Here is a 25191-nt window from a genome sequence, read left to right as displayed (position 1 = left end):
GAGGCAGCTAAGCAACTAACCATTCCCAGACACAAGCCTGTTATGTAGATCTAATATAATCCATGTCTAAAAATATGACACCACTAAAGAAAGGAACGTAAAAGATCCAGAAACCAATAACTACAAAAAACAATAGTAAGTAATTAGATTTTATTATTGTAAACTGTTTACTAACAGTAGAGTATATACTTAAACTTATAGACAGATCTTTGGTCGCAAAAAGCACCAAACGTAAAAAAAGTTGCTATATACTAACTAAAAAACAATAGTAAGTACTTTCTTAGGCAATTATTTATAAAAAAAAAAAAATATATTTTCTCTCTCATAAGAGCATTTTTATATATTTTATATAAATCAGATAAAAGTCAGTCTTGCAAATTTAAACAAAAATATACATATATATTTAAAAAAGACTTCTTATTTCTGGGAAAAATAGATTCTTTTAAAATATAGTGCGAAATATTAATACAACAAATATATTATGTATTCATTTACTCTTTCATATAAGCTTTGGAAAGTTTCATTTATTTAGCACCACTTTTTTTTTTTGGTAAATAAAGCTTGAAAAGCTTACATTTGTTAGGGAGAACCCCCATATAATATACGTATAATTATCTACAACATACATTTACTAAATATTTTTTTGTTCTTCATAATAAAGATATATTTTTTGTAATTTATTTTTTTGAACAATAGTACTCGGCATTATCCTCTGCGAATAATAATGTAGAAGCGACTTAAGCATTTTTTTTCCATTACTTTCAATTGTGCTGTACAAAAACTTCATTATAAGGAAAGTTCCTTTTAAAATAAATCCTTTAAATTATGACAATAATGAAAATATTCTTTTATTTAATAATATCAGCTGCATTTTTTTGTTAGATAGACTAAAGTGTGACCCATTTTCATTTCGGAGGGCTGGGAGGTAAAATTAATGATATAAACAGAGTTATAGACATTATTAGAAAGTGAGCCACAATAAGTGGACAGAATAGCCAGATTGTTAATAAGATTATCTTAGGACAGAAGAACAATATAGGGCGCGTGTCTAAAAAAGAGGAACGTCAAGCTGAATATGAACATATCGCTGGAGTAAAGAAATCCTTTATGCCGATTTATGAACAAAAAAGTGCCGATGGGAGTTCGTGATATTTGAAAGCAGATAGAGCTTTTGTTCTTTACTATAATATTTCTTGATTTTTTTCCTGAAAGTTTCTAGATGTCACAGTAGGAAACAGTAATTCAAACAACACGAAAAAACTTGCTCAAGACATGCTTACCTTCTGGACAGTAAAAAATAGAGGAAGAACATCAACTGTCTTAGATTTTTTTTTTTTCTAAGCACTCGTTGGCCCTTCGGTAAATTTACTTAAATAAGATACATATATATATATATATATATATATATATATCTTTTTAAATTACAAGTTCACTGTATATTTTGTGTTTGGGCTGACCGTGGAGTATTGAAACTTCTCAAACCAGGGTGGATTATTGAAAAGGAACAGGGCTGGAGCGAGAGTATTTACCGGGAAGTCAAGAGGATGCAATGAAGTCTCTGATTGCTCTGGAAAACTACAAGCAATTATTGAGGTAAATGAGCATTGTTATATATTAAAAAAAAAAAAAAAACTAATATTTTAAATATTAGTTTCTAAATAAATATCCCTGCTCCCCCCTTAAATCTGTAAATTTACCAAATTTTATAAGAACAATTATACGAATAATTACTTATATATTATAAACCACATCGTAGCATACATGTTAATTGCATGCTAAAATGCTCAATTGCATTGTAAATAAAAAAGGCTTTTGAGGATTAAAGAACTATGACCCAAGTTGTTTTGGGCAATGAGTACAAATTTTTTTAAAAAAAGTTAAAAACATGGTTATTCAGTTGGTGAACTTTGCAATAAAGCTCCATCTTCAGGTCTTGGATGCCTTTTGTACTTCTGTTCCGTTACTAAATACACCACCATAAAAGCGAAGCATATAAAACATAATCCAATTACGTTTATCAGGACACCTTCTGCTGGTAGTTCACCATAATTTCTGGAAGAGAAATTTAATTATCTTTCTTAACATGCGTAGGTATAATTTTATTTCAGTTATTAATTTGTGTTTTTTCTTCTAACTAGCCCTCTTCTAAGATAATAACAGAACTTGCAATGTTTTAACAAATAGCGTGTGTGTGTGTGTGTGTGTGTGTGTGTTATTTATTAACATTTGTCCTCAAACTGTAATATGACTGAAGACAAATTTTCATCTCACTGAAAAATTAACGTGAACGTTTTTAGTGAATTGTATACATTTTTTTTGAATAATCCTTGAATTTCTTCAATAACTCTCTTTTAATGATAACGCAATAAATATTTACTTTCATAAGAAACACTAGCAAGTTAATCTTATGGTCATATGGCCCATAACCAGATTGTACAATAACCTAAGATGCTAGAATTGGCCAGAGTGAACTATATTTGATCTTCTTCAATTGTTCATCCTTATTACAAACTTTTCCCGCAAAACGATAACAAATATTAATGATATTTTGTATAAAAAATTAGTTTTACAACTATTTACGAATAATATTTAATATATTTCTATGCACTTGTATTTTTTTTCTTTCTTCTATAAAGGACGTTTAAACAAACAAAAACGTTTGCAATAAAAGAAACTAGACTTTCTTTAACTGAAGATTTAGGTAGCATCTAATGCCCGTGGAGTATGGAGGTAGGAAAGAAATTGACGCCATTGAAGCAATAATAGAAACATTCACTTCAGGCTCTTTGTTCCAACAAACATTTGTGAATTATCAGAAATCATTCTGCTAAAATTTCGGAAAACCAGGATCGTAAAATATTCTATTCTAACTTGTGTATGCATCAACACCTTTTCTTTCTTTACATACCTAAAATTGCGAACTTCTAGCGTTACTTCGTTTTCGGATAGGTTTTTGAGAGTGAATATTTAAATTAGTAGGAAGCTTCCAGGATTGAGATCCATAATATTTCTAGGCTATCGTGAATACACAGGCTAGCAGCCTGTATGTCCCAAAACCCTGGACAGCTTACTTATATATCTTAATGGTCAAAGTAATGTGGGGCTAGTAAATATGTATCTGTATAGTTGTGATTGTGGTTTACAGAGTAAGTATCCTTTTAGTTGCTATTTACGGAGAACAGGAAATAATGTTTTAACATTAAACAAAAAGATTAATATAGTGTAAAGTAATCAGCTTATACTTAATGTTAAAAATAAAATTACCTCACTGAAAATATTGCCTTTTCTAATAAACCAGAGAGGGCAGCAGCTGTGGCCAACACGAAAGCTCCAAGTCCAAAGAAGACATGCCAAGGCATGCACATAGCACGTAGAGCTAATGAACCTCCAGGGTACAGGAATATAACTAAACCAGATAACCACTGTAACAAAAAAATAATGATATGATAAACATTTTAAACTTTTTGTGCTATCTTAGACCCAGTACTGGTTTACCATAAATAGTGCTAATACATGTAATAAAATTGATTTGCTATTTGAAGAAATAAAAACAAAACAAAACAAAAGAGAGTTGGGGTAATTCTGAACATTATGTAGGAATCAAGTTTAGTTCAACCAGTCGCTTGTCATAAGCTAGCAAAGACTGCCTAGTGTGTCCATCATTCTTATTTGATGTGAAATGAATAGAAAAATGAAGGCATATATAAGGTTCTCAGCATTTCAAGTGAATCACATAAAAATTAGATTTCATTCGACTAAGAAAAATCGAAAGATAAATTAATATCACTTTCTTTGGTAGCGACAACATATTTCATAGATTTTCACCAAAAAGAAATATCCTACAAAACAAAATATGAGTGATACCTTTTTTGTAGATCTACTTACAACCTTTCTTTGTTAATTAATTTTTCTGATATTGGAAAAAAACTATAGAAATCGTCATTGATTCAGTCAAATATTTCAGGATTTTTGCTGAAATGTCAAGCACACGTTTTACTTCAATGATTCGTTAGTATTAAAATTAAGGTAATTAAAGTAAAAGCAACTTGTTTTATTTCTTTCCTTATTATATTTTAATGCTCAAAAATTTGCAAGTTTTTGAGTTTGTTGCGCACGAAAATCATCTGATGAAATAAGTTCCGCAATCCTAAAAAGATTGAGAATCACTATCGTAGATAACGAAAAATTAAAAAAAGGATTTTGTCAACAAAAAGGATTAATCATGTTAAGGTTTCAAAAATTCTTAAGTTGCCTTTCCAATAAAGATTTCATTATAGACAATGCACCTTCTATGATCAATTTAACTGTCTTACGAAAATGATTCTCTTTTTCATTTAAAACCCCAATCTCATAATATTTCCTGAACTACAAAAAAACATTTAAATTATAATCACTACGTACCTGTAAGAGAAATATAATAATAGCTGTAAGGCCGATCCAACTGTGCAGAGTATAAAGATTCGGTATTGGCGGGCTGGCGAAATTATGCGAATCAAATACAGTAACCTGAGCTATGATTATACAAATCACCACAATGCTGTGTATAGAAGCGTGTATAATTTTTAATTTCTGTTTACGCATGGTTCTTAGAGCTCGATAAATCATAATTGCTGGAAGAAAAAAAAAGAAGAAGAAAATAGGTTATAAAATTAATGTTTGAATAATATAATAACAATAATTATTATTGTTATTATATTATTAGAGTGCTTGATGGTCGGAAATTAGAAGGAACGTAAAAAACATTTAAGTAAGTGAATTTAAATGACCTGCGGTGCATTTTTGATAATAAAGAAGTTAAGAGTAAAAGAGGAAGAGGCTCCCTTAAAAGCAGATTAAAATGGCGAGGGTGGACTTAATGAGATGATGCTTTTAAAAAGGCAAGGATGGATGGTATAGAATAAAGACTATCCACTTGGTGAGACCAATTCAGGAGGATAAAAACCAAGGAATGGCCAAGGATGAATCTACTGGAGGAATTCAGCAGACAGCGAAAGGAGAGGAAAAACCTCTATTCCCTTGGTTCTGCAAGTAACTCTTGAAGGGAGAAAAACTATGCCAATCTAAATTAAAATATACGTACATTATTTAATTAAATAAGATAATACTTACAGCTTCCAAACAGATAAATAAAACCGATAGTCATAAAAAGTGGATGCCAATTAAATTCTAAAGATGGTTCCGATCGACCAGCAAATCCTCCTCTAAAATGTGATGTCCATATAGCCACCAGGATTACGGCCAATATTCCAATACCTTGTGTCACTCCGAACAGAATGTTGAAGTATTTCACATCAGCATCCATTTCTTGCGTTGATAATGCCGTAGGCTTTGGTTTCTCTGCAACAAGTTATACATTTATGAAAAATAACCAGAAGATGACTAAATAAATATACATTATCTGACATTTAAAAAATAAATAAATATATATATAAAATGAATGTCAATTAGATATGTGCTAGCTGATTCAATGGAGGCTGGAGGTTAAAGAAGATCTAGTTAATTCGCTCTTTTGGGCTAATCAATGGACTGAATCCTCTCCAATCGACTGCTCTCCAATTTAAGTTTGAGTTGTAAGCTGCTTCTTATCTTTTAACAGGGAAGGGATTAGCTATGAGGTTAGCATACTGGACTCCCACGCGGAGGTCCCGGGTTCGAATCCAGCAGCTGACCCTTAGATTTTCTCTTCCTAGGAGCTTCTTACAGCTCACTGTCCGGTGATGGACAGTGTTGTCTGTAACGAGAGAACACTGTCCGGAGGCCGGCAGTGCACTGGAAAAAGCTCCGGGCGCTAATGACCTCAGCTGTTGATGCCCCAAAAAAATAAATAAAATAATTATCTTTTAAGAAATTCTGTGAATAGTCTTGTCACTCCTAATGATTGAGCTAATCCCTTCGTTCAAAATAGCACTTCTATATTACAATAAAATAAAAAGTAAATTCATTACAACTTCAAGAACTGACAAAAAATTATCAGTACATTTTAATAAGCAAGCGTTAAAAAAGCTTGTTTTTGTAGTTAATTTTAGATTCCTTTGTTTTGACACTTATTTTAAGGAAACTTTTAATAATGTTGGTATGGCAGAGAATTACATAGAATTCAATAGTTATGAGCACCGATGAAGATGATTAATATTACCGAAACGTCTGCATAAAACTTACTATTAACTCGTGACTAATGTTTCCAAGAATACGAAGAATTGAGCCTTTAAGAAACTGCTTTTCGTAACATGGACCCCCTTCTGAATCTTCTAAATCTGGACTAGCCCAGACTTTTATGATTTTCCTTCACTTCCGATTATTACCTTGCTATTTCTTACGATATTTTTGCCACAGTCAGCTTTTTATCATATCATACGTAGTAATTTATTATTATTTGTTAAATAAACCCTTGAATGACATGGCAGAAAAGAATCGCAAATAGTAAAAAGAAGTATATTTCAATAATTGAAAAAGGAGAATATTTTCCTCTTAAGCGTTTGACCTTTTATGGGTTTTCCCCTTACCTGATCCCTAATCAAATTATTATTATTTTCTTTTTGGCAGAATATGTAATAGCGAAATTATCAGATAAATTAATAAGGAAAATAATCATTTACGATAACGATAAATTAAATAACAAGGATGTAAATTCAATTCCATTTTTACAAAATTAAAACAGAAAAAATGAAACTATTTATTATTTACACTTTCAATACTTCCATTCAAATTATTATAACAAATTAATAACTATATGAAGTCGCTGGGGAAACACTTGTTGATTCTTTCACAATAAAAAATGTGTTGAATTGTTATGCTACATGTTACAAATGAATTTAAAGCCTGTTAATAGTATTTTTTCAATTATTTTTATTGTTAATAACTGCAATAGGTAAAGCCCAACTTTCATACAGTAATAAGATAAATCTTCTTCAATGTTTTGTTTTAAATATATGAATAAAATATTCACAACTTCCAAATCATAAAACATATGGGATATGAATGGGTAACTACTGAAGCAATGAATCAATCAATTTGAATTAAAGAACTATTTTAATTTGAAAAACAACTTTGAAAAAAATACAGGAAAAATAAGGTACCTGATTGGTTAAGTGGATGAGTATCCAGGTAAAAATAAACAGTAACAATAGCAACAGCTGGCTGTAACCTGTTCACCAACCAAAGTTGCAGAGGAGCTGTGTGTGTCGTGTGTACAGAAATATCAACACAATCGATCTGCCCGACAACTCGACAGACTCTGGCCCCCACTACTTCTACTTTACAACATGATAGCTAACAGTACATAATCTCTGCTTTCCTTTCGCTCGGATTAGTTCATATATTTTTCCATTATATCAATACAAGGGTATAGAAATATTATCGGTTATGAATCCGATCTTACACATTATTTTCACTTTATAGTAAAAAGTTTACTATGTTATTGGGACGGTGGAATATGCCCTAAATTTTATTCAGATACAAATAAGTCGTATTAGGTTACTCTGATTCCAGAAGAGATGCCTCCGGCACATCCTGGAAGTGTTGTACACTTTTTATTTTTAAGAAAAATAAAAAAAAGATATTAATTTACAAGTCACTCTCCTCGTCTAAGTAGTCTCCAGCTCCTTGACAGCCTTGTATTTAATTTTTCAGAAACTCATTCATCTATTTTCCACTAAACTATCTCTCCAACCCCACAGTTCATTTATTTTTACCCAACAAAGACGTCTGCTCAGTTCATCACATGAACCAACGCTAGGTTACTATCCTGCGGTTCCTTACGTTCTCAGGGAACCATTTTTGCATCCTTTTTCCAGATTCAAATTCTGAGGGCATGATAAGAAATATATAACAAAGCCTAAATGAAAATCATCCGCAGAAATGTCAAGAATGTTACAATATCGTTAGCATTAATTCCAATGGTAGTTGTACACCAAAAAAAATATAAAGTTCTATTCATTCGGCACTCTAATGAAGATGAAGAAAGTAGCTAAAGCTCTTAATGAATCACATGCTCTATATAGAAGACAATTATTATATTGTTCTGCAGAGAAGATGTCTGCAATAGTAAATGATGAAATTACAAATTAATGATGATCTTTAATAGTTTTAATTATTATTATAATTACAAAAATGGGATAAAGACCGTTAAATGAATGTTTTCTAGGCGTTAAGGAAAAATATTTGTATTTTCGAAGCGAAGCTGTAAATAATATTTAAAAAAATTAAACTGGCCGCGGGTAAATTAATATTAAAATAATTGATTGAAAAATGAAAAATTATTTTAAAAAATACGGATAAATTTAGCATTTCTTTCGTTTTGATATTGAATAATTTTTTTAAATTTAAAAAACAAAACTAGTCTAAAAAAAGCCACAAAAGCATTTTGCTAACAGATTATTGCTCACACGTTAATGAAATTTAAATATACGATATTGGGTAAATGGAAATTTTTATATTTTCTTAAAATATAAAATCTATATGGTCGCAATACTCTCTCTAACGACAGACAATATTAGTTAAAAACTATGACAAATCTAAGCAGACATAACTTGCCCAGTGATATTTATTGAAATTAACTGAAACAAAAAAAAGAATTAAATATGACAAAAGGAGAGCGTGAATCTTCACTCCCCAAACTAATTAAATGTAAATCTGTTATTGAAAAAGGAGCAGAGAGAGAGAGAGAGGGTAAGCGTTGCACCCTACATGCGTATTTATTAAAAAGAGCAACAGAAATGAAAGCTCTAAAAGGATAGTTAAACTGAACAACAGCAAGAAGTCACGAGTTTTATAGGGGAGTGTGATAGAAACGAGCTTTAGAAAACTTATGCTTGATATAACCGCAAGGGTGCAGCAATAAGTTGGAGCAAATCTATTACTAATTCGACAGGAGGCAGGGCAAGAAGTGGATGAAGAGAGAGAAAGTGAAAACAGCAACGGATATGACAAATTGATGAAGGGCAAAAACCGTATCCAATATAGTACGTTTCAAAATTGTGTTGAACCCAATCTGTTACATAGCACTATATCATTTCAATTAGATCACTCCTTTAATTAAATAAAATTTACTATAAACACAAAATATTAACAATAACATCAAATGGATGATCCGCCCCCAATCAGCACAAATATTGAACGCTTATCAAAAATGATTATTCCATATTAAAAGACATTTATCTTCTTAACAATACACAACGTTTTGTTTTCACTAGATTTGGTAAATTTTAAATTAAAAATCTGATATGGACAATTTACAAGACTAATCCATTAGTTGTAGATGACATAAATAAGATGGATATTTATATAAATTCATTTTAATATAATCTTACAACACATTCAGAGCAACCTATTCTAAGTTTTTATCAATCAAGTTAACGCCGTGGCAACAACAGTTTACAACCAGCATCGCTTTAATGAAATGTAGTTTAGCCTATTGAAACGTGGTTAAGGAGTAAAAGCCATAAAATTATTTTGTTCTCCTTTGTAGAAAATATAATATATAATGTCTTACTTAAACTCATAAGATAATTAATAATAAATAGAAAGATTTTTGATCACTAAATTAATAATTTAATTTTACCTCATCGAATTTCCAATAAGAATCTCAAACTCTAAATGGCCATTTTAAAATATCAATTACATAATTGTCTACTTTCAATTCACTAGGAAATAAACAATTTTAATGAACTGTTTGTTAATACAAAAATAAATCCTTGGTGAATGAATAACCGAACACTAGAGCAACATGATTCAAGATTAGAAAGACAGTGCAAAAAAAACAACACAAAAGCGGCTTTAATATATGTACCTAACATAATAAAAATTATTTATAAATAAATATAATAAATAATAATGCCTAGTATAATTACAAAGGAAAAGAAATTAAAATTTAATTTTTAATGAAAAAACCAATTTAGCTAAATCAGATTAACAGTAAGAAAGTATCATACTATACACATCTCTGAGAAGCGTGTGCAACTGGCCCATTAGCTCAGTTGGTTAGAGCGTCGTGCTAATAACGCGAAGGTCGCGGGTTCGATCCCCTCATGGGCCAAGTATTTTTTTTTCTCCCCTAAATAATTTTTTTTTCTAATTAATTTTCCTTTTGGCGATTTTCTGACTATCACTAAGTGATGTAAGAGAATATAGGAGCGTTTCAGATAATAATTTTCACGCAAAATAAACAGTTAACAATCACCTCACTATATTTTTTCTGGCAAATTGTTGAGAGAGGGGGTGGACAAAAAAATGGAAACACTTGACTTTTGGCATCATAATGTTTGAACATGTTCAAATCAATCAAAACTTGACATATTTTAATGTTTTTTTTTTAAATTCTGTTATTTGATATGGTTTTTTAACCTACCTTTTTTAAAAAAAAAAACAAAAGAAATTTAAGGAAATTGTTTATAACCTTCTAGAATCGGCAGACCTCTCAGACTTTCAAAGAGGCCAAATTGTTGGTGCTCGAATGGCAGTGTAACAGAATGTGCCCGAATATTTGGCATTTCAAGAGGTAATGTCTCAAAAGTAATGACTGCTTTTGAAAGAGAAGGGAAAACGTCCTCAGCCAAGCACAGGTCTGGTCGAAAGTCGAAGCTGTCTGAGAGAGACCGTCGGACTCTAAAGCGAATTGTTAGAGCTGATCGCAAGACCACAGCTCCTAAAATCACTATTGAGCTCAATAGACATGTACAGAACTCAGTTTCCACAAAAGTATTTTGATGATTTTTCAAGGTGTTTCCATTTTTTTGTCCACCCCCGTAGAGCTACAGCTTGACTCAAAAAGTAGACATTTTTCACAAGAGAATTGCTATGAGCACAATTATACAATAATTAATATATTCCGGGTAAATTTTTTTATAACTCATCAATCGTACATAAAAATCGATTCAACTAAGAAGTATGAAGAGAGGTTTTTTTGTTTTTATTGTTGCCGATTTCTGACAAAAAAGCATATTTCTGCACGGTATTTGCTTATTATTATTTTCAGTCAATTTATTTAAAATATTTTTCAAGATACATTGATTTTAGAAGTGTTCTTTCTGTAATAGATAAAATAGATGTATATTTTGAGTTGAATCTATAATGCTCGGGTCGATGGTGGAACTGCGGAGTACCAAGATTGTATACACACTCATTTAACTGAATGTTAATTTTTGTTTTCCTGGGTGGATCTTCACTTACACACTCACTCACACTGATCAATTAGTAAAACAGTTCTCAAATATGTATATTTCAGGTGAAAACTTAAAATTCACTTGAAACATTTATTGTGAAAATTAATACTAAGAGATCCATTATTAATAATTTTAATCCATTATTAAATTCATGGGTAAAATTTCAAGTATGCAGAAAATATGAAGTGCCTTTGTCACAACCTCGTAGTAAAAGGAGTGTTTAACATTAACTTTCTCTCATTACTCAAGAGACCTTAGAAGTACAACTACATCAATTACAGCGCCTCTCAACAATTATATATTTTAAAAAAAAAATAAGATAAAAGAGAAAATAAATTACGAGATAAAAACAATATTCAAGAGAATATGAGTGAAGTCCACATGTTTATAGTGCGTATACCAATAGGGGGAATGCAATGCTGGCTCACACTGGAGAGCCATGAAGTCGGGCATATTGTGTCGCTGTTACTGCCCTTTTAGACTTCAATCAGCCCAATAATTTCCACGTCCGGCCCTATCACAACAAACCTCCCCTTTATCCTTTAATTTTAATCAAAACATATGGCACACTAAACAAAATATGTTCCGCAATTCAATCGGATCGCCTTATTATAATGAAAACTTAATAAGCTGGATCATACTTATCGCATGAACAAAACTAAATAAAATCATAAAATAAACGAAGCGTTTAAAATTCTTATAAATGCTATGCATTTCATTATATGGCTTCTTAGACAATGATTTTTTTTCCAACCAGTTTCATTAAAAATATTTTCAAATTTATGGATTGCATTTGCATTTATCTTCCATGACACATCTAATGCTAGTGTTGTTCATATCTAAACTTAGAACAGCCTTATTAGAAAAGGATGGATGTAATTTCCCGAAGAAATGTCAGGTTTACCGCCAATGAGATGTTGAACGCTCCTCTCCGAAAGCTGAGTTGTCAGTCAGGAAGATAGTTTACACTACTGATCTACAGGTCTGTTGACGATAAGGACTTTCAACTTTGCTCCTAGTACAAAACAGTTAATTGTAATAGATATCTGAAAATGTAACATTTACTTAAATCAGTACGAGACAAGTCTAGTATAAATATATTAGAATATGGCGGTAGCTACTTTTTATATGTTAAAAAAATTAATAGAGAAATATGACACAGAATTTGGCAGCTGAACGTTAAGCCCCGACCAAAATAGGTGATTCCATTTACATTTTTTACTTATTTTCAGAAAGTTAATTAATTATTATCATACATTCAAATCAATAAACACAATAATCTTCGCTCTTTATAAGAGGTACTAGAAGTACAATTAAATAGCAAAGTACGCAACAAAAAAATACTTTACTATGAAGCAAAAATTGTACGCTATGACAACACTCGAAGAAATAGCACTATAGAAATAAATAAATACAGAAATATGACGCCACAACCATAACCGCACGATAACAGTGTTTCGTTAACCAGAATTATTTCCACCACCAGTACCACAACAGTAACAATATCCTTGAGAGATTATGCTTGCAAGAGCATTAAAAACAAAAAAAACAAAAACTATGTAATTTCACGATGGCAGCTTTTTTCATTTCAACATTAAGACTTTTTTTTTAGTAAAAATATAACAAATGATAAAACAATAAGAGATAAGGATTTCTCTTTAAGAGCAAACCACTTAAACAAATATAATTTGAATTTTATAACCAGATTAATGTAAGAAAAATTACAAGAAAAGAAAAAAAGGGAAATAAGTTAAGATTACACTTGAAAAGAAAATTTTTTAAAAAAAGGGAAAATTGATGAAGATTGAAATGATGCTTTTATTTTTCTGTACCTCAATGAATATAAACACCTTGCCATCTGCTAATTACATAATTGTGATGTTTTGGTGTTTTTAGAATATAGATAATGTAAATCCTTAAGACAGGTTACGTGACTAATCTGGATCGTATTAGTGTAAGAAATTTAGCACTCAATCGCTGGCTGTTTCAATTTAAAACTCTGTATTCCGAGCGAAATACATTTTTTATATAAAAATTATCAAAATGCAACACTTAGTAAATGTGATTAGTAAAATCCTAGATACTCATTTCTGAAATTAATTATTTGAGACTACCGTCATCAGGGGATTGTTAAGAGTTCAGCAGGCATTCATTAGGCAACTATCCGAAATGTAGGGTGCCACGGTAGCCGAGCGGTTAGAAGCGAGACCTGCAAAGCTTGTATGCATTGTGGTCTTGGATTCGATTCCCCGGTCTTAGGCCTTGGATTTTATTTAATAGTAAATAAAAGAAATTTACAGTAAAGTATGTTTGCTAGTCGCCTCCGTCCATGACACCTAATAATTGGTAGTTGGACGTTAAGCCCCGCCTGAAAAAATAGGCAATTACTTCACTTGACTTGACTTGACTATCCGAAATGTTCTCTGCGAATAATAATATAGAAGCGACTTAAGCATTTTTTTTCCATTACTTTCAATTGTGCTGTACAAAAACTTCATTATAAGGAAAGTTCCTTTTAAAATAAATCCTTTAAATTACGATAATAATGAAAATATTCTTTTATTTAATAATATCAGCTGCATTTTTTTGTTAGATAGACTAAAGTGTGACCCATTTTCATTTCGGAGGGATGGGAGGTAAAATTGATGTTATAAACAGAGTTATAGACATTATTAGAAAGTGAGCCACAATAAGTGGACAGAATAGCCAGATTGTTAATAAGATTATCTTAGGACAGAAGAACAATATAGGGCGCGTGTCTAAAAAAGAGGAACGTCAAGGTGGTTCGAAATGTTCTCGCCAGTTGGTTACAAGTTGTAGTTGTAAATAAAAGCAATTCGAATTTTATTTCGAGAGGATTTCAATCTCTCAAAAGTACCCTTTTTTTTCGAATTTTTCTAGAAAATATTTCGAATAAAAGCTATCTATACGCGACTTATTCACCATGTCTAGAGAAAATCTTAATAAAACTGGAAAAATGATTCAGTAAAGCGATACTTTTGGTTCACATAAAGTTTGTTTGCATTCCTCCGGCCCCTAAGCTAAAAATTAGATTTGCAATTTTCTGTAATTGATATATAGGTTTTTAACTTCAAATTAAAGTTTTTTTATTTCAAATTAAAGTTTATGAAATATGATATGATAACGCAAAAATGATGCGCTAAATTTTTCACAAAATGCTCCACAAACACATGAGAAAATAATTTTTATTGATGAATCCGGTTTCAACTATCATCTTCGCAGAAATAAAGCTCGATCGAGGATAAATACTTCAGCCCATGTAATAGTTCCAACAAGAGGAAGAAACGTTTCATTAATTTTAGCCATGAATTTAAATGGTATTATACATTCTCAAGTAATTTCTAACTCAACAGTAAATTCAAATGTTTTTATTACATTTCTTGATGGATTATTTAATAAACTTGCTGAAAGTAACATCGTAGAAGCATGGTTGGTTCTGGACAATGCCAGAATCCATAAAACTCGGGAAGTGCGCGAAAAGATTAGTGAGACTAATCATACGTTAATTTTTCTATCACCATATTCCCCCATGTTAAATCCTATAGAAAAGGTATTTTCAAAAATAAAATTGTCTGCACGAAATTTGCTGGCCGATCCACAAAATAATCAAAATTTGGTTCAGATTATTGAAGAATCAGTGACCACTGTTACTTCTACTGAATGCAACAATTATTACGTTGACATGTCTAGGAAACTACCGCTGGCTGTAGCAGAACAACCGTTGCATTTAAATGCTTTGTCCAAATTGCTTTATTTAACTTTTCTTGATTCTTATTCTTGTTAGTATTCATTTTTTATTGTAAATATTCAATATTACATTAATAAACTTTAATTTGAAATAAAAAAACTTTAATTTGCTTTTTAAAAAGTTTAATTTGAAATAAAAAAACTTTAATTTGAATTTAAAAACATTTAATTTGAAATTAAAAAACTTTAATTTTAAGTTAAAAACCTATAAATAAATACACCCGCACAAACCCATCCTTACATGCAAAATAATTTTTAAAAATCACCTTTTCAGTCTCAGTAAACTTCATACCGGATATTTCTGGTGAGAAATTAAAAATACGAAAATCAGCACGATTAAAAAAGCTCTTATTAGACTAGAAAAAGAGAAAGTCAGTTGAGTGTGCATCAGATCATTATTTAAATATTTTATTACAATCACTTTGGATTGTTAAAACTTTCAATTTATTAATTATTGTTTTACATAAATATTTATGACTATCTTGATTGCTATCCCGACAATAAAATCTTCATAACTAAGTAATTAATTATACATAAAAGTACAATATTTAAAAGGATATTAATTGGAATAGTATTTTTATTAACAACTTATTATTTCCTCTCTTAGATTTCTAAAAATAATTAAAATACTAATGTACTTGCGATTAGAATGTACAGTACGTGACTCATTTTCTGCACACATTATGTGAAAATTGCGTCTTTAGCATTAGCATGTCTTATAAAAAAGAATAAAAACAAAAAATAGCACCACGAGAATGGTGTGTATAGAGTGCATAAGCTTTTAACTGCACTCTCCAACAATAAAGTAATTGGCAAAAAGATAAATATATACCATATTTTTTTCCTTTTTTTCCCCCCATAAAACTGATTTGATTTTCTCTTTCCTAAAAAATATCGATGAATTTCTTTGAAAAATAGCGTTTTTTTTATTAATCGTCTTAACTTAATCGTGATGAAGTGCATGTAGTTTGAGAGCAAGCGTATTATGTTACTATTTTTTTATTTTTTTTTTGTAAGACTGTTTGTTCTTTAAACAAGTAATGCAGCCCATTAATCAAAGTACTACTATGGTTTATCGTACCATCAGTCATCATCAGTAATCGCCAAATGTCTTCAAGCAGCAAGGTTAGGCGGCCCGCACAATGAACCTCTACTACGATCAGTGCATTAATTTACTTTATTACACCTGCTAAATAAGCAACACTATCTCTTCATGTAATTGACCTTTCTCTTTCTCCCATAAGTGGGCGTTTTTGTCGTAATTTTGATATAGCTGGTGTAGTTTATCTTCATACTCATTCTAATCTCATCATTCACTTATTTTACAGTTCACCGTCACTATGTCCATAAAAAAAAATAGTCCATTCGCTACATAATGTTTTGATTCAAAATAGTATAAAATGAATAAACATAAAATATTTTACTTTGTAGAATATTGCCAGTAAATTATGCTAAATTATCATTCAACTTTACAAATATTATCTTCAAGTGTTTTCAACTTGGCAGAGAGACAAAGAAACGCAATCAATCTATTACAGCATTTAAATACTTACTAAAAACGATCTTACCTTTATAGTAAAATAAAATAAACTGCTAATATTATTTACAAAGAGAATCACAAAAATAAACCAAACTCACAGAAGGACCGTTCACTAAAATTTCTACAGACAGCAGTGTTAGGCGGTCCGCACAATGAACTCTTAAGTAAAGCGCACTAACTAATTACTTTATTATACCAGTAGAGTTCGCAACACTATCTCGTCATGCTCCACATTGTACTGTTTGTTAGCCGGAAAGCGAGTTATAACCTAGAGTAAGGGAAAAAGTTTTTTTTAAAAGAAGGGGAGATATAATTTGGTCGATTAACTATTACAGAGCTTACAATAAGTCTTACAAGGAAGTATTTTAATTGATACTTAACGACGACTAGTATACAAAGTCAAAGAATCACTTTCTATAACAGCAAGTTCCCATTTATATAGTTTTTTGAAACCCGGAATTAGATCATTCTGTTTAACCATTGTTTAAAAGATTTAAAATACTGTACAATCTGAAATGGTAGAAACAACTCTAACAGAAACGCCTTTGATCGAATTCACTTGAAAAAATATTACAAATAAGAGTTGTAGATCAATATGAATACAAAGTGAAAAAAAATATTGGAATTTTAAAAAAATCACAAAAAGTAAAAAATTCATTTAGTAAAGTGATTTAAAGTAGTTTTTATTTAAGTGTTCTGTAGGTTGAGCAATTTTAATTGGTAAGATATAGTCGGAGTCGGATAGAGTTCCCTGGGCCGACGAAATCAAAATATAAAATTTCAGCTTCCAATGATTTTTCGTTTTTGAATTACTGGGGTTTCAAAAAAAATCATTTAAAAAAAAACATTTTCGGACTTGCAGGCCCTTAAAACGGACATTTCCTTACCAAAGGGTTAAAAATCTTCGTTAAAACATTCAAATCACATTCTTTTAACGTTTAAATTATAGAAGGCCAAAGTAAGATACCTTATTAAACAGGAAATGATTTAAATCAAATTTATGTCCCATTTGTAACAACAGCTCTTGAAGTTGGATAAAGCATACCAAGTCTTTCTACAGCTTCCATCGGTCTGGATCAATAAACTATACGCTGAAACGCAGTATCCCTTCGCTTCACAAAAACAATAACTGTAGAAACATGATACATTAAGATGCATACACATTTTTTTTGTCAGCATATATATTATTTTAGCTTCTAAGGATGGCCCAAATATACCAGGTAATAAGAAAAAAAATAAAATGAAAATAGACAAAAGTCATGTATCTCCTAGCCAATTGCAAAAGCTAGCAGCATTCTATGATCCTAAACTTGAAAAAGTCCAAATGAATCTGTTTATCACATTCGAAATGTGACCAATTTTGGAAGTCTCAAGCTTACGAGACTAGAACAGTGTTTTGCACAATGTGGTTGCCGTCTCCAGGTAACTAAGAAATCGCATATCTAATAAATAAAAATAATAAACTGAACAGACAAAGAATGCGCATCATATTCTAATAAGTACGTACAAGTTTGATTCAATAATTTTGAACTTCCTTCAGTACTACAAAGGCTTATTCGAATAATACTTTGAAAAGGAGAAACCTAAAACTTCTGGAGGAAAATTGGCAGATAGCAAGCTGAAATATCAAGAAAATAAACCTGGATTATCCAGTGTTAATTGTTGTCGCTGCAAGCGATCTTGATAAGTCTGCATTGATACGCCTATGTTTACTTGTTTATTTTATGTACGGTTTAATCTAATAACCTTTCAACTGTCCTAAATGAAGGTGGAGAGCAAACATCACTTGCTACAAATTTCTCTCATTACCAACTAAATAAAATACAACGCCAATTATCGGGAATGCAATCCAGGTCCACAATGCAGCAATTAGACAACAGCGCTTCTAAAACGCTTAGTTTTCAATGTCAAATAAAGTTGCATTTTATTCGTAGTAGTTTTTAAAAGCAATCTACAAATAAAAAAATCACTGATAAATGATAAACATTGGAAGGTCAATCACTGAAATGTTTTACAAACAATAATTTAATAAATTAATTTTTCTTAAAAAGCAATTAAATATATAATTACCAAAAAAAGAGAAGTTTTATATTTAGTATAAAAAGCGAAAGAATTTCAATTTCAACCTTGAAGAAATTCAGGGTCGTCATTTTTTTAGTCCCCTCTCTTTGAATTGTGATTGCAGTTTAATATTATAAAATATAAAAATTTTGTTAACTTTCACATAATGGCTCTAATATAACGAACAGTGTCGCTAAATTCTTCCAAATTAATCATTATAAAGGTGATATACTCCTCGAATAAATAAATAAATAAAATAAAAAATTATAATAATAAAAAAAAACAGATAGGGCTGATTCATACATATGATAGGATTCTTTTGAGGGATACTTATGATGACACTTCCCTAAAAAAGCAATTTTCCAAGGAAAATTTCAAATTAAAGTGACGGACCTTTACAAGTACTTAGTGAATCCACACACCAAAACAGCTGATGCGCAAAATTAATTTTTTGTGAAATTAAAAAAAAAAATAAAACCTTTAAGCAAAACTGATGTGCCTTTACTTAAATTAGGTAGCCCCAAATCAAAATATCAAATAATAACATCAAATGTTTTAGTTATGCTGGTTCAAAACCATATCTCCAATGAATGCACAAAAACAAAAATTTGTACGATCACTTAACTTCCTTTTGCGGAGATAAAGGAAAGAAAAAAATATAAATAGCAGGAAGCTATTAACTTCAATTAGTTTTTGAATTATTTTGTTGGTGTTTATTTAAAAGTTTGTCAGTTACATGTCTCATTATCGAGTAAGAGGAGTACTTACTATAATCTTTTAAAAATATTAAAAACAAATTAATGCATATCAATTGTCCCTTCTTTCTTCTTTTTGTATTTTTGATCCTAATTAGAATAATTGATAAAAATATATAGAATAGCAGTGACTTTGACAATATATCCATGATAGTGTAAATCACACCATCAGTCAGAAAAGTGCATAATGCAATAGTAAGACTTGTACAATAGTGCACCTGCTCCGTCTATATAAAAGGGACGACAGAAAATTGGGGTAGAGAATACAATATTGTACAGAATTTCATAGCATAGTCAGTCAGTCGATCTTGCAGTTACACACCCTGGATAATTCTTGATAATACCTACGGATTACTTTCATACGTCTGGACACTGAAAACAGTTGTTACTTACTGCCTCTAATTCTAATATTTCTACAACATATGTGTAAAAGTAGCTGACAATAATTGTACCATGTGTAAAGGCTGGATATAAAACTGAGCGAACCTTTTGTTTACAGATTAACGTAAAAACTTCTTCAAAATGTTTACTGGAATTGGAACGATCAACTTATCAAATCTAATGAGGGGATGACTTCCAATAGCAACAATTCTAACTTTTTTACTTCAAATCTTGAAATCAATAAGATTTTTCTTTAGTTACATTTCAACACACAATTAATTTAATCTTTGTCTATCCTAATTTTAGATGTTTGTAAAATTAACACCACCGTTTCATTGGTATTATAACAATTTACACCTTAAAGGATTCTTTCTGAAGACTCTTACAAAGTTGTAACTGAAAGAAATTAAAGATGAAAAATTATTGCCAGTTTCAGTCATTATAAACTTTATTCTGCCGAGCTTTCGACGTATAGACTAGGTCATCTTCAAGGACTGATTGTCTGCCACATATAGTCTATCACATGTGATAGACATTCAGTCCATAAACAGACAAGACAGAAGACACCCAACCCTCTAATGATGTAAAACAGTATACTGTAAATTAGCCCTGAAGATGACCTAGTCCCTAGGTCGAAAGCTCGGCAGAATAAAGTTTATAACGACTGAAACTGGCTGTTATTGTTTCATCCTATTGAAACTATGATTCAGTCACCAAAAATAATGAACAGTAATTACAAGAAAGAAATTATTACACAAATAGTTTCTTAGCACTTTCTGTACCAAATTGTACACCAACTTTCAGTACCAAGGAACTAGCCCAAGTGTACATAGATCTTCAATGGGTTTGAGAACTTTCTCAATACTTCTAAGGAATGGGAATTCATTTTGAAGAAATCCAGTAAGTCCAAAAGTGTAAAAAAATTAAGCATTTTCGATAATTACAGTAGAGTTAAACCAAAATTTTCAATGAAAAAATATAAAATTAATAATCAACGAAGTAATAAAAATCAGTATTAATAGAACACTCTTGAAATACAAAAGCTTGAAGTACCATGCTTAAATAAAATAGCTCTCATAAAGCTTAAAAATAGCCACTTGTTTCAAATTTTGTGCACATTTGACAAGAAACAAACAAAATTACCTTTAACTTCTAAACTTGATGCACCCTGGTTATCACCACTTCCGTTTTGAGGTGAGACAGAAGCCATTCTTCTGTTCAATAAATTACTATCCTGGAAATTTAATTTCAAAAATTATATCAAGCAAATAATAATAACACATTTAAAAACAGAATTAATGCATATTTAAAAAATAGTTTTCAAGATAATAGAATCAGTTGTTCAATTGAGATTTGATGTCTTTGAGAAGACCCCTGCCTAATAACATTTCATTTAATTTAAAATATTATTAACAAGATACAATGTTTCAATGCGAACAATACTGCATTACCTTTTCGATATTCATAATATTCGATTGCAGTTATGGTAGCTCATTAACAATGTCATACTCGTCATGGTTGCTTAATTAGTTTAACAGGAAAAAACAAATATGGAAATTCAGGAATGTTCCTTTATTTGAGTAGCACACGAAGTGAATGAACTGATAACACTTCTTCGATTTGATAACAAAAGGAAAAGTTCTGAAACGTTATCAACTGATAAGTTCTTGATTAAGTTCTATTCATAAGTGTAATAATGAAAAATGATTATTTCTTACAATACATGAAAGAAAGCACCATAAAATGAGAACAAAAGCTAATCTATTATCTTCAAATGTTAAAATCTATCCAAAAGAAAAAAACTTACTAGCGTTAACATCAGAATTGCAGAAAACTATTGCGTTGATTAAACAATTGTCTTGTTTCCATATAGACTGTCTGAGATGCATTTTATCAACTGTTTTTGAACTTCAAAATACATTATAAAATAAAACAACGAATAATCTAAGGAGGTTAAACTCTCTTTTAAACCGCCATCACATTTGCAACAGCTGACTGATTTAAATCTTTGAAATGGTGCTATCTACTGCCTGATTTGGAAAACGAACGAAAATAGGCAAATTATATTTTAAAGTAATAAATGAATAATTTTCTGTAATAGAATTTTTTTTGTGACTTTTTAATAGATCACCGATTTTTAACTTTTCTTGGTTAACTAGGAAGCGAAAAAGAACGTCATTTATTCATTTGTAGCTTTATATATTTTTATATACTTTCAGTTGGAATGCTAGAGGGAAATTTATTCCACAGTATTGCCTGGTTCTTAGTCTGAGTTGAAACAAGGGTATAAAAAAATAAAAAGAAAAAAAAATTACTCGAACACACAAGGTAACACATAAGTCAATATATTAATATTTGTACCCTTTATGGTGTTCCTACTCGTATTATTTCTCTTTAAAATAGTTGAAGTATGAGCCTGTGTCTAATAGTGTATTAATTGTTTTAGGTCGCTACTGTGTTAAACGCTAAACAACTGCTAAGCGTGTTCCAGTTGAAAATCGAAGGGAAGGACGTCCTTATTAGCAAACGGCCTAGACATTGCTTCCATACAATTTACGGGGTTGATGTCTATAGTGGGAAAGTCATATTTAGTGCGGCATCCACTTGACTTTAATACGGCTTTATGTAGTAATATCGAGTCAAATCAAACGCAAGCCCTGGTGCTTTTGGGGCAAAACTGGCAGCCGGCCTCCCTGTATATGAAGAAGACTGAACGGAAATTAAAGCAAATACAGTACTCAACTGACCGCCAGAAAAATTAATGCTTAACAACTTCTTTTTCAAAAAAAAATCCACTCAATAATTGTTTTTAGAGCAGGGTAGTGACATGAAGAAGTGCACTTAACTAGCAATATCCAGGAACAGGTTAAGATCAATGGTTGGATACAAGTCAACGACAATTGCGGTTGGTGCAAAATAGGAAAAAGTCCTTGCTAAGAGTTTTTTTGGAAAATTACAGCCAGAATCCCGGCATTTACTGTAGATGATATGGATCAGCTTTATTCTGCATTGGTCAATAGCAAACAGATCGGTATTAGAGATTACGTTCAGCACCTTCAAATAGACTAAAAAAAAAGAAAAGTTGAAGAAGAATGAACGAGAGACTGATTTTTCCAAATTTGGAGTTAGACCGTAAATCACACGGCCAAGGTACTTAAGATGAAAGGCCCCACTGAAAGGCCTCTACCCTGAAAACCCCTTACATGAATTTTATTCGAAGAAAGTTTTGATTTACATGTGTTTGAGATTAATGTAATTAATGTGGGTTTTGGAGAAAACCGTTGAGGTGCATTAGAGAAATATTCACGAGATACTTGAAAATCTAATTGAGTAATTTTTGTACAAAATCTTAAAGTTGGATTCAATCGTTATACGTAAGCCAAATATCAAATTTTAATTTTAAGCAGTTGTATTGTCTTTCACATTTCACTGACACATTTTGTAAAAACCATTTCTCTTAGAAGAGTAATGACACGATAGTAATGTATTGTATCTAGCTAGTTAAGACAGATAAAGTAAAAGATAAGGTGTTCTCAAATTTCAATTAAATATGTAAGATCTTGAAATAAGTTTGTAATTCAACACTGATTGTATTTACGTATTCCTTAGTTAGATAAAAATACTTCGGTAATATTTTTAATGTAACTTTATATTTTAATAATATTGTACAATGAACTATTTATTTTTGTATCTATCTGATTATTAATGAAATAATAACTTTGTAACCTTTCAATAAATAAAACGATATGAATAAACTTAACAGAAACCTGGAGTTTATCATACCTATTTCCAGTAATAAGGTGCATTAAATCTGCTGGATATGCACAAAATAGCATCGAAACATGGTCATCTACATCAATTAAAAATAATTTTTGCAGGAATAATTTACTCAATAAACATTTTGAACATTTGTGTAGGGAAGGAGCATGTAACCTATGTTTAATAAAAACTCGCTGAAACATAATCAAGTGTTCTCTTAGTAGTAGCCAAAATTGAGAGTAGGTTTTCTCTGTACATCAAAAACATAATTTTCTTTGAAAAAAGGATGAGAATTATATGAGTAACTCTTTCCAAAAGCAAAAAATAAAAGTGCAGACAAATGACTAACTAAAAAACAAATCATCACTAAAAATCTTGGGAAAAATGAACACGGAAATAGAATAAAATAACAAATGATATTAGACAGCACATACCACGAAGTTTAATCATTTCTCACGATATCAAGGTTAGTGGATGGTTACTGGTTTCTGTGTGAAGAGAATAAGTAATTTTATTTATTTATCGAGTGTAAAATATAGCAGATATCATAATAAATTGAAAGTATCAAAAGGGAGAGAAATAATAAGGATAAAAAGTAGAGGCAGTTAACATTCAAATTAAGAAACTTGGATGGAACTCAAACGACCTTTTTTTTTTTTACTGCACTTAACAAATTAATTTTTACTGAATCTTGAACTCTCTATCAAGATCTTTGAAGAACTCCGTTAGGAATAAGTAACATGCGTAAAGCTCCAAGTAAGCTGGCCCATAATTCATTTGTATATAAAATATAGCTTCTGCACCAAAAATGTTGTACGATTTAACATTATACATGTCCACGTAAAATGACTCTTTTGCAGTAGACATAGGGGTCACCAGCTTCCCCAAAATCTCACTACAGCTTTTGTCCATTGAAAAAAAGATTCAAAACTAAGTGACATGCCAAAAATATGTAATGAACAAGTTCAATTGGAAACCCTTTAGCGACAATGTACACAAATAGATGATAAAACCGTGCAATAAGTGGTTCTTTACAAGAGATTATAAACCTCTTTCCTCTCTTTTCTTTAACGGAGTATAACTCTGCGACAGCTACAGTCGCTGCAAAATGTAAATTCAATGCAAGTAAGTCTGCAAACATTGACGAATTGGAAGTAAGAGTTATTTGAATATTTTCTTTAATAATTGCAGAATACTGGTAAGAACATTTTCTCATTTTCCTAACACGAAAACTACTGGACATAATTTTCAATTAAAATAGAAAAATTTGATAGGAATCAAAGAAACATAATTTTTTTCCTAATTTAATAATAACTCACTTTAGATTTAATGAATACAACAAAAAAAAAAGGCAAAATATTTAAAAGATCAGTTCTATTTGATTTGTAATCATTGTTTGCTAAGACAAAAAACTTAAAAATAGAGGCCAAAGTCATTACTATTTTTATCACTTTCTTGTAAGTACTAGAGCATGAGGGCACAGTCAGTTACATACATAAAATTCATTTATCTGTGGTTTGTTTTGTTCTATTATTTCTCTAACACGAATCTTAAAATACTGCGAATATCGCAAAAACAAAAGATTACAAGAAACTTTATAAACCTAAAAATTGCTTTCAGTTAAACAATAAACAAAACCGAAAACACTATTCTGTAAATTGGCACTTCCAGATAACTGATTTAGTACATAAGCTTTTTTACAGATCCTATTGAGGCACCTGATACAAATATTAAAATATGAATTTTCATTTTAGATATGCTGGCTTTA

General features: G+C 30.6%; 1 protein-coding gene, 1 long non-coding RNA gene and 1 other non-coding gene across 15 annotated transcripts in view; 2 read left to right on the top strand and 1 right to left on the bottom strand.

Moving 5' to 3' along the window:
* Positions 1-133: 133 nt before the first annotated feature.
* LOC141458402 (plasma membrane ascorbate-dependent reductase CYBRD1) overlaps positions 134-25191 on the bottom strand; it is a 47876-nt gene continuing 22818 nt past the window's right edge. For 7 of the 12 annotated variants that reach the window (XM_074136334.1, XM_074136329.1, XM_074136338.1 and 4 more), the window contains 5 exons: positions 20808-20898; positions 5110-5337; positions 4402-4610; positions 3265-3422; positions 134-2052 (listed from right to left, as the gene is read on the bottom strand). In XM_074136334.1, coding sequence (XP_073992435.1) covers positions 1890-2052; positions 3265-3422; positions 4402-4610; positions 5110-5337; positions 20808-20898 — 849 coding nt within the window. In that variant the 3' untranslated portion in view covers positions 134-1889. Of the gene's footprint in view, positions 2053-3264; positions 3423-4401; positions 4611-5109; positions 5338-7076; positions 7235-16495; positions 16695-20807; positions 20899-21115; positions 21272-21471; positions 21614-25191 lie in introns of those variants that run through there. The other 5 variants (XM_074136333.1, XM_074136331.1, XM_074136340.1 and 2 more) reach the window with 5 other exon arrangements.
* LOC141458408 (uncharacterized) lies at positions 1952-23508 on the top strand. Of its 2 annotated transcripts, XR_012460921.1 has the most exons (4): positions 1957-2087; positions 3965-4026; positions 21884-21992; positions 22111-23508. It is a non-coding gene; the product is annotated as an uncharacterized lncRNA (long non-coding RNA). The 2 variants fall into 2 exon arrangements; XR_012460920.1 differs by lacking the exon at positions 3965-4026 and having other exon boundaries at positions 1952-2087; positions 22111-23507.
* TRNAI-AAU (transfer RNA isoleucine (anticodon AAU)) lies at positions 9960-10033 on the top strand. The gene has a single exon. It is a non-coding gene; the product is annotated as a tRNA-Ile (tRNA).

Source organism: Rhodnius prolixus, unplaced genomic scaffold (assembly GCF_049639745.1).
Source record: "Rhodnius prolixus isolate KJV_2025 unplaced genomic scaffold, Rpr scaffold_5, whole genome shotgun sequence".
Classification (NCBI taxonomy): Eukaryota; Metazoa; Arthropoda; class Insecta; order Hemiptera; family Reduviidae; genus Rhodnius; species Rhodnius prolixus.
The sequence above is the reverse complement of the archived record's forward strand: the minus strand, read 5'-3'. Positions and strand labels throughout refer to the sequence as shown.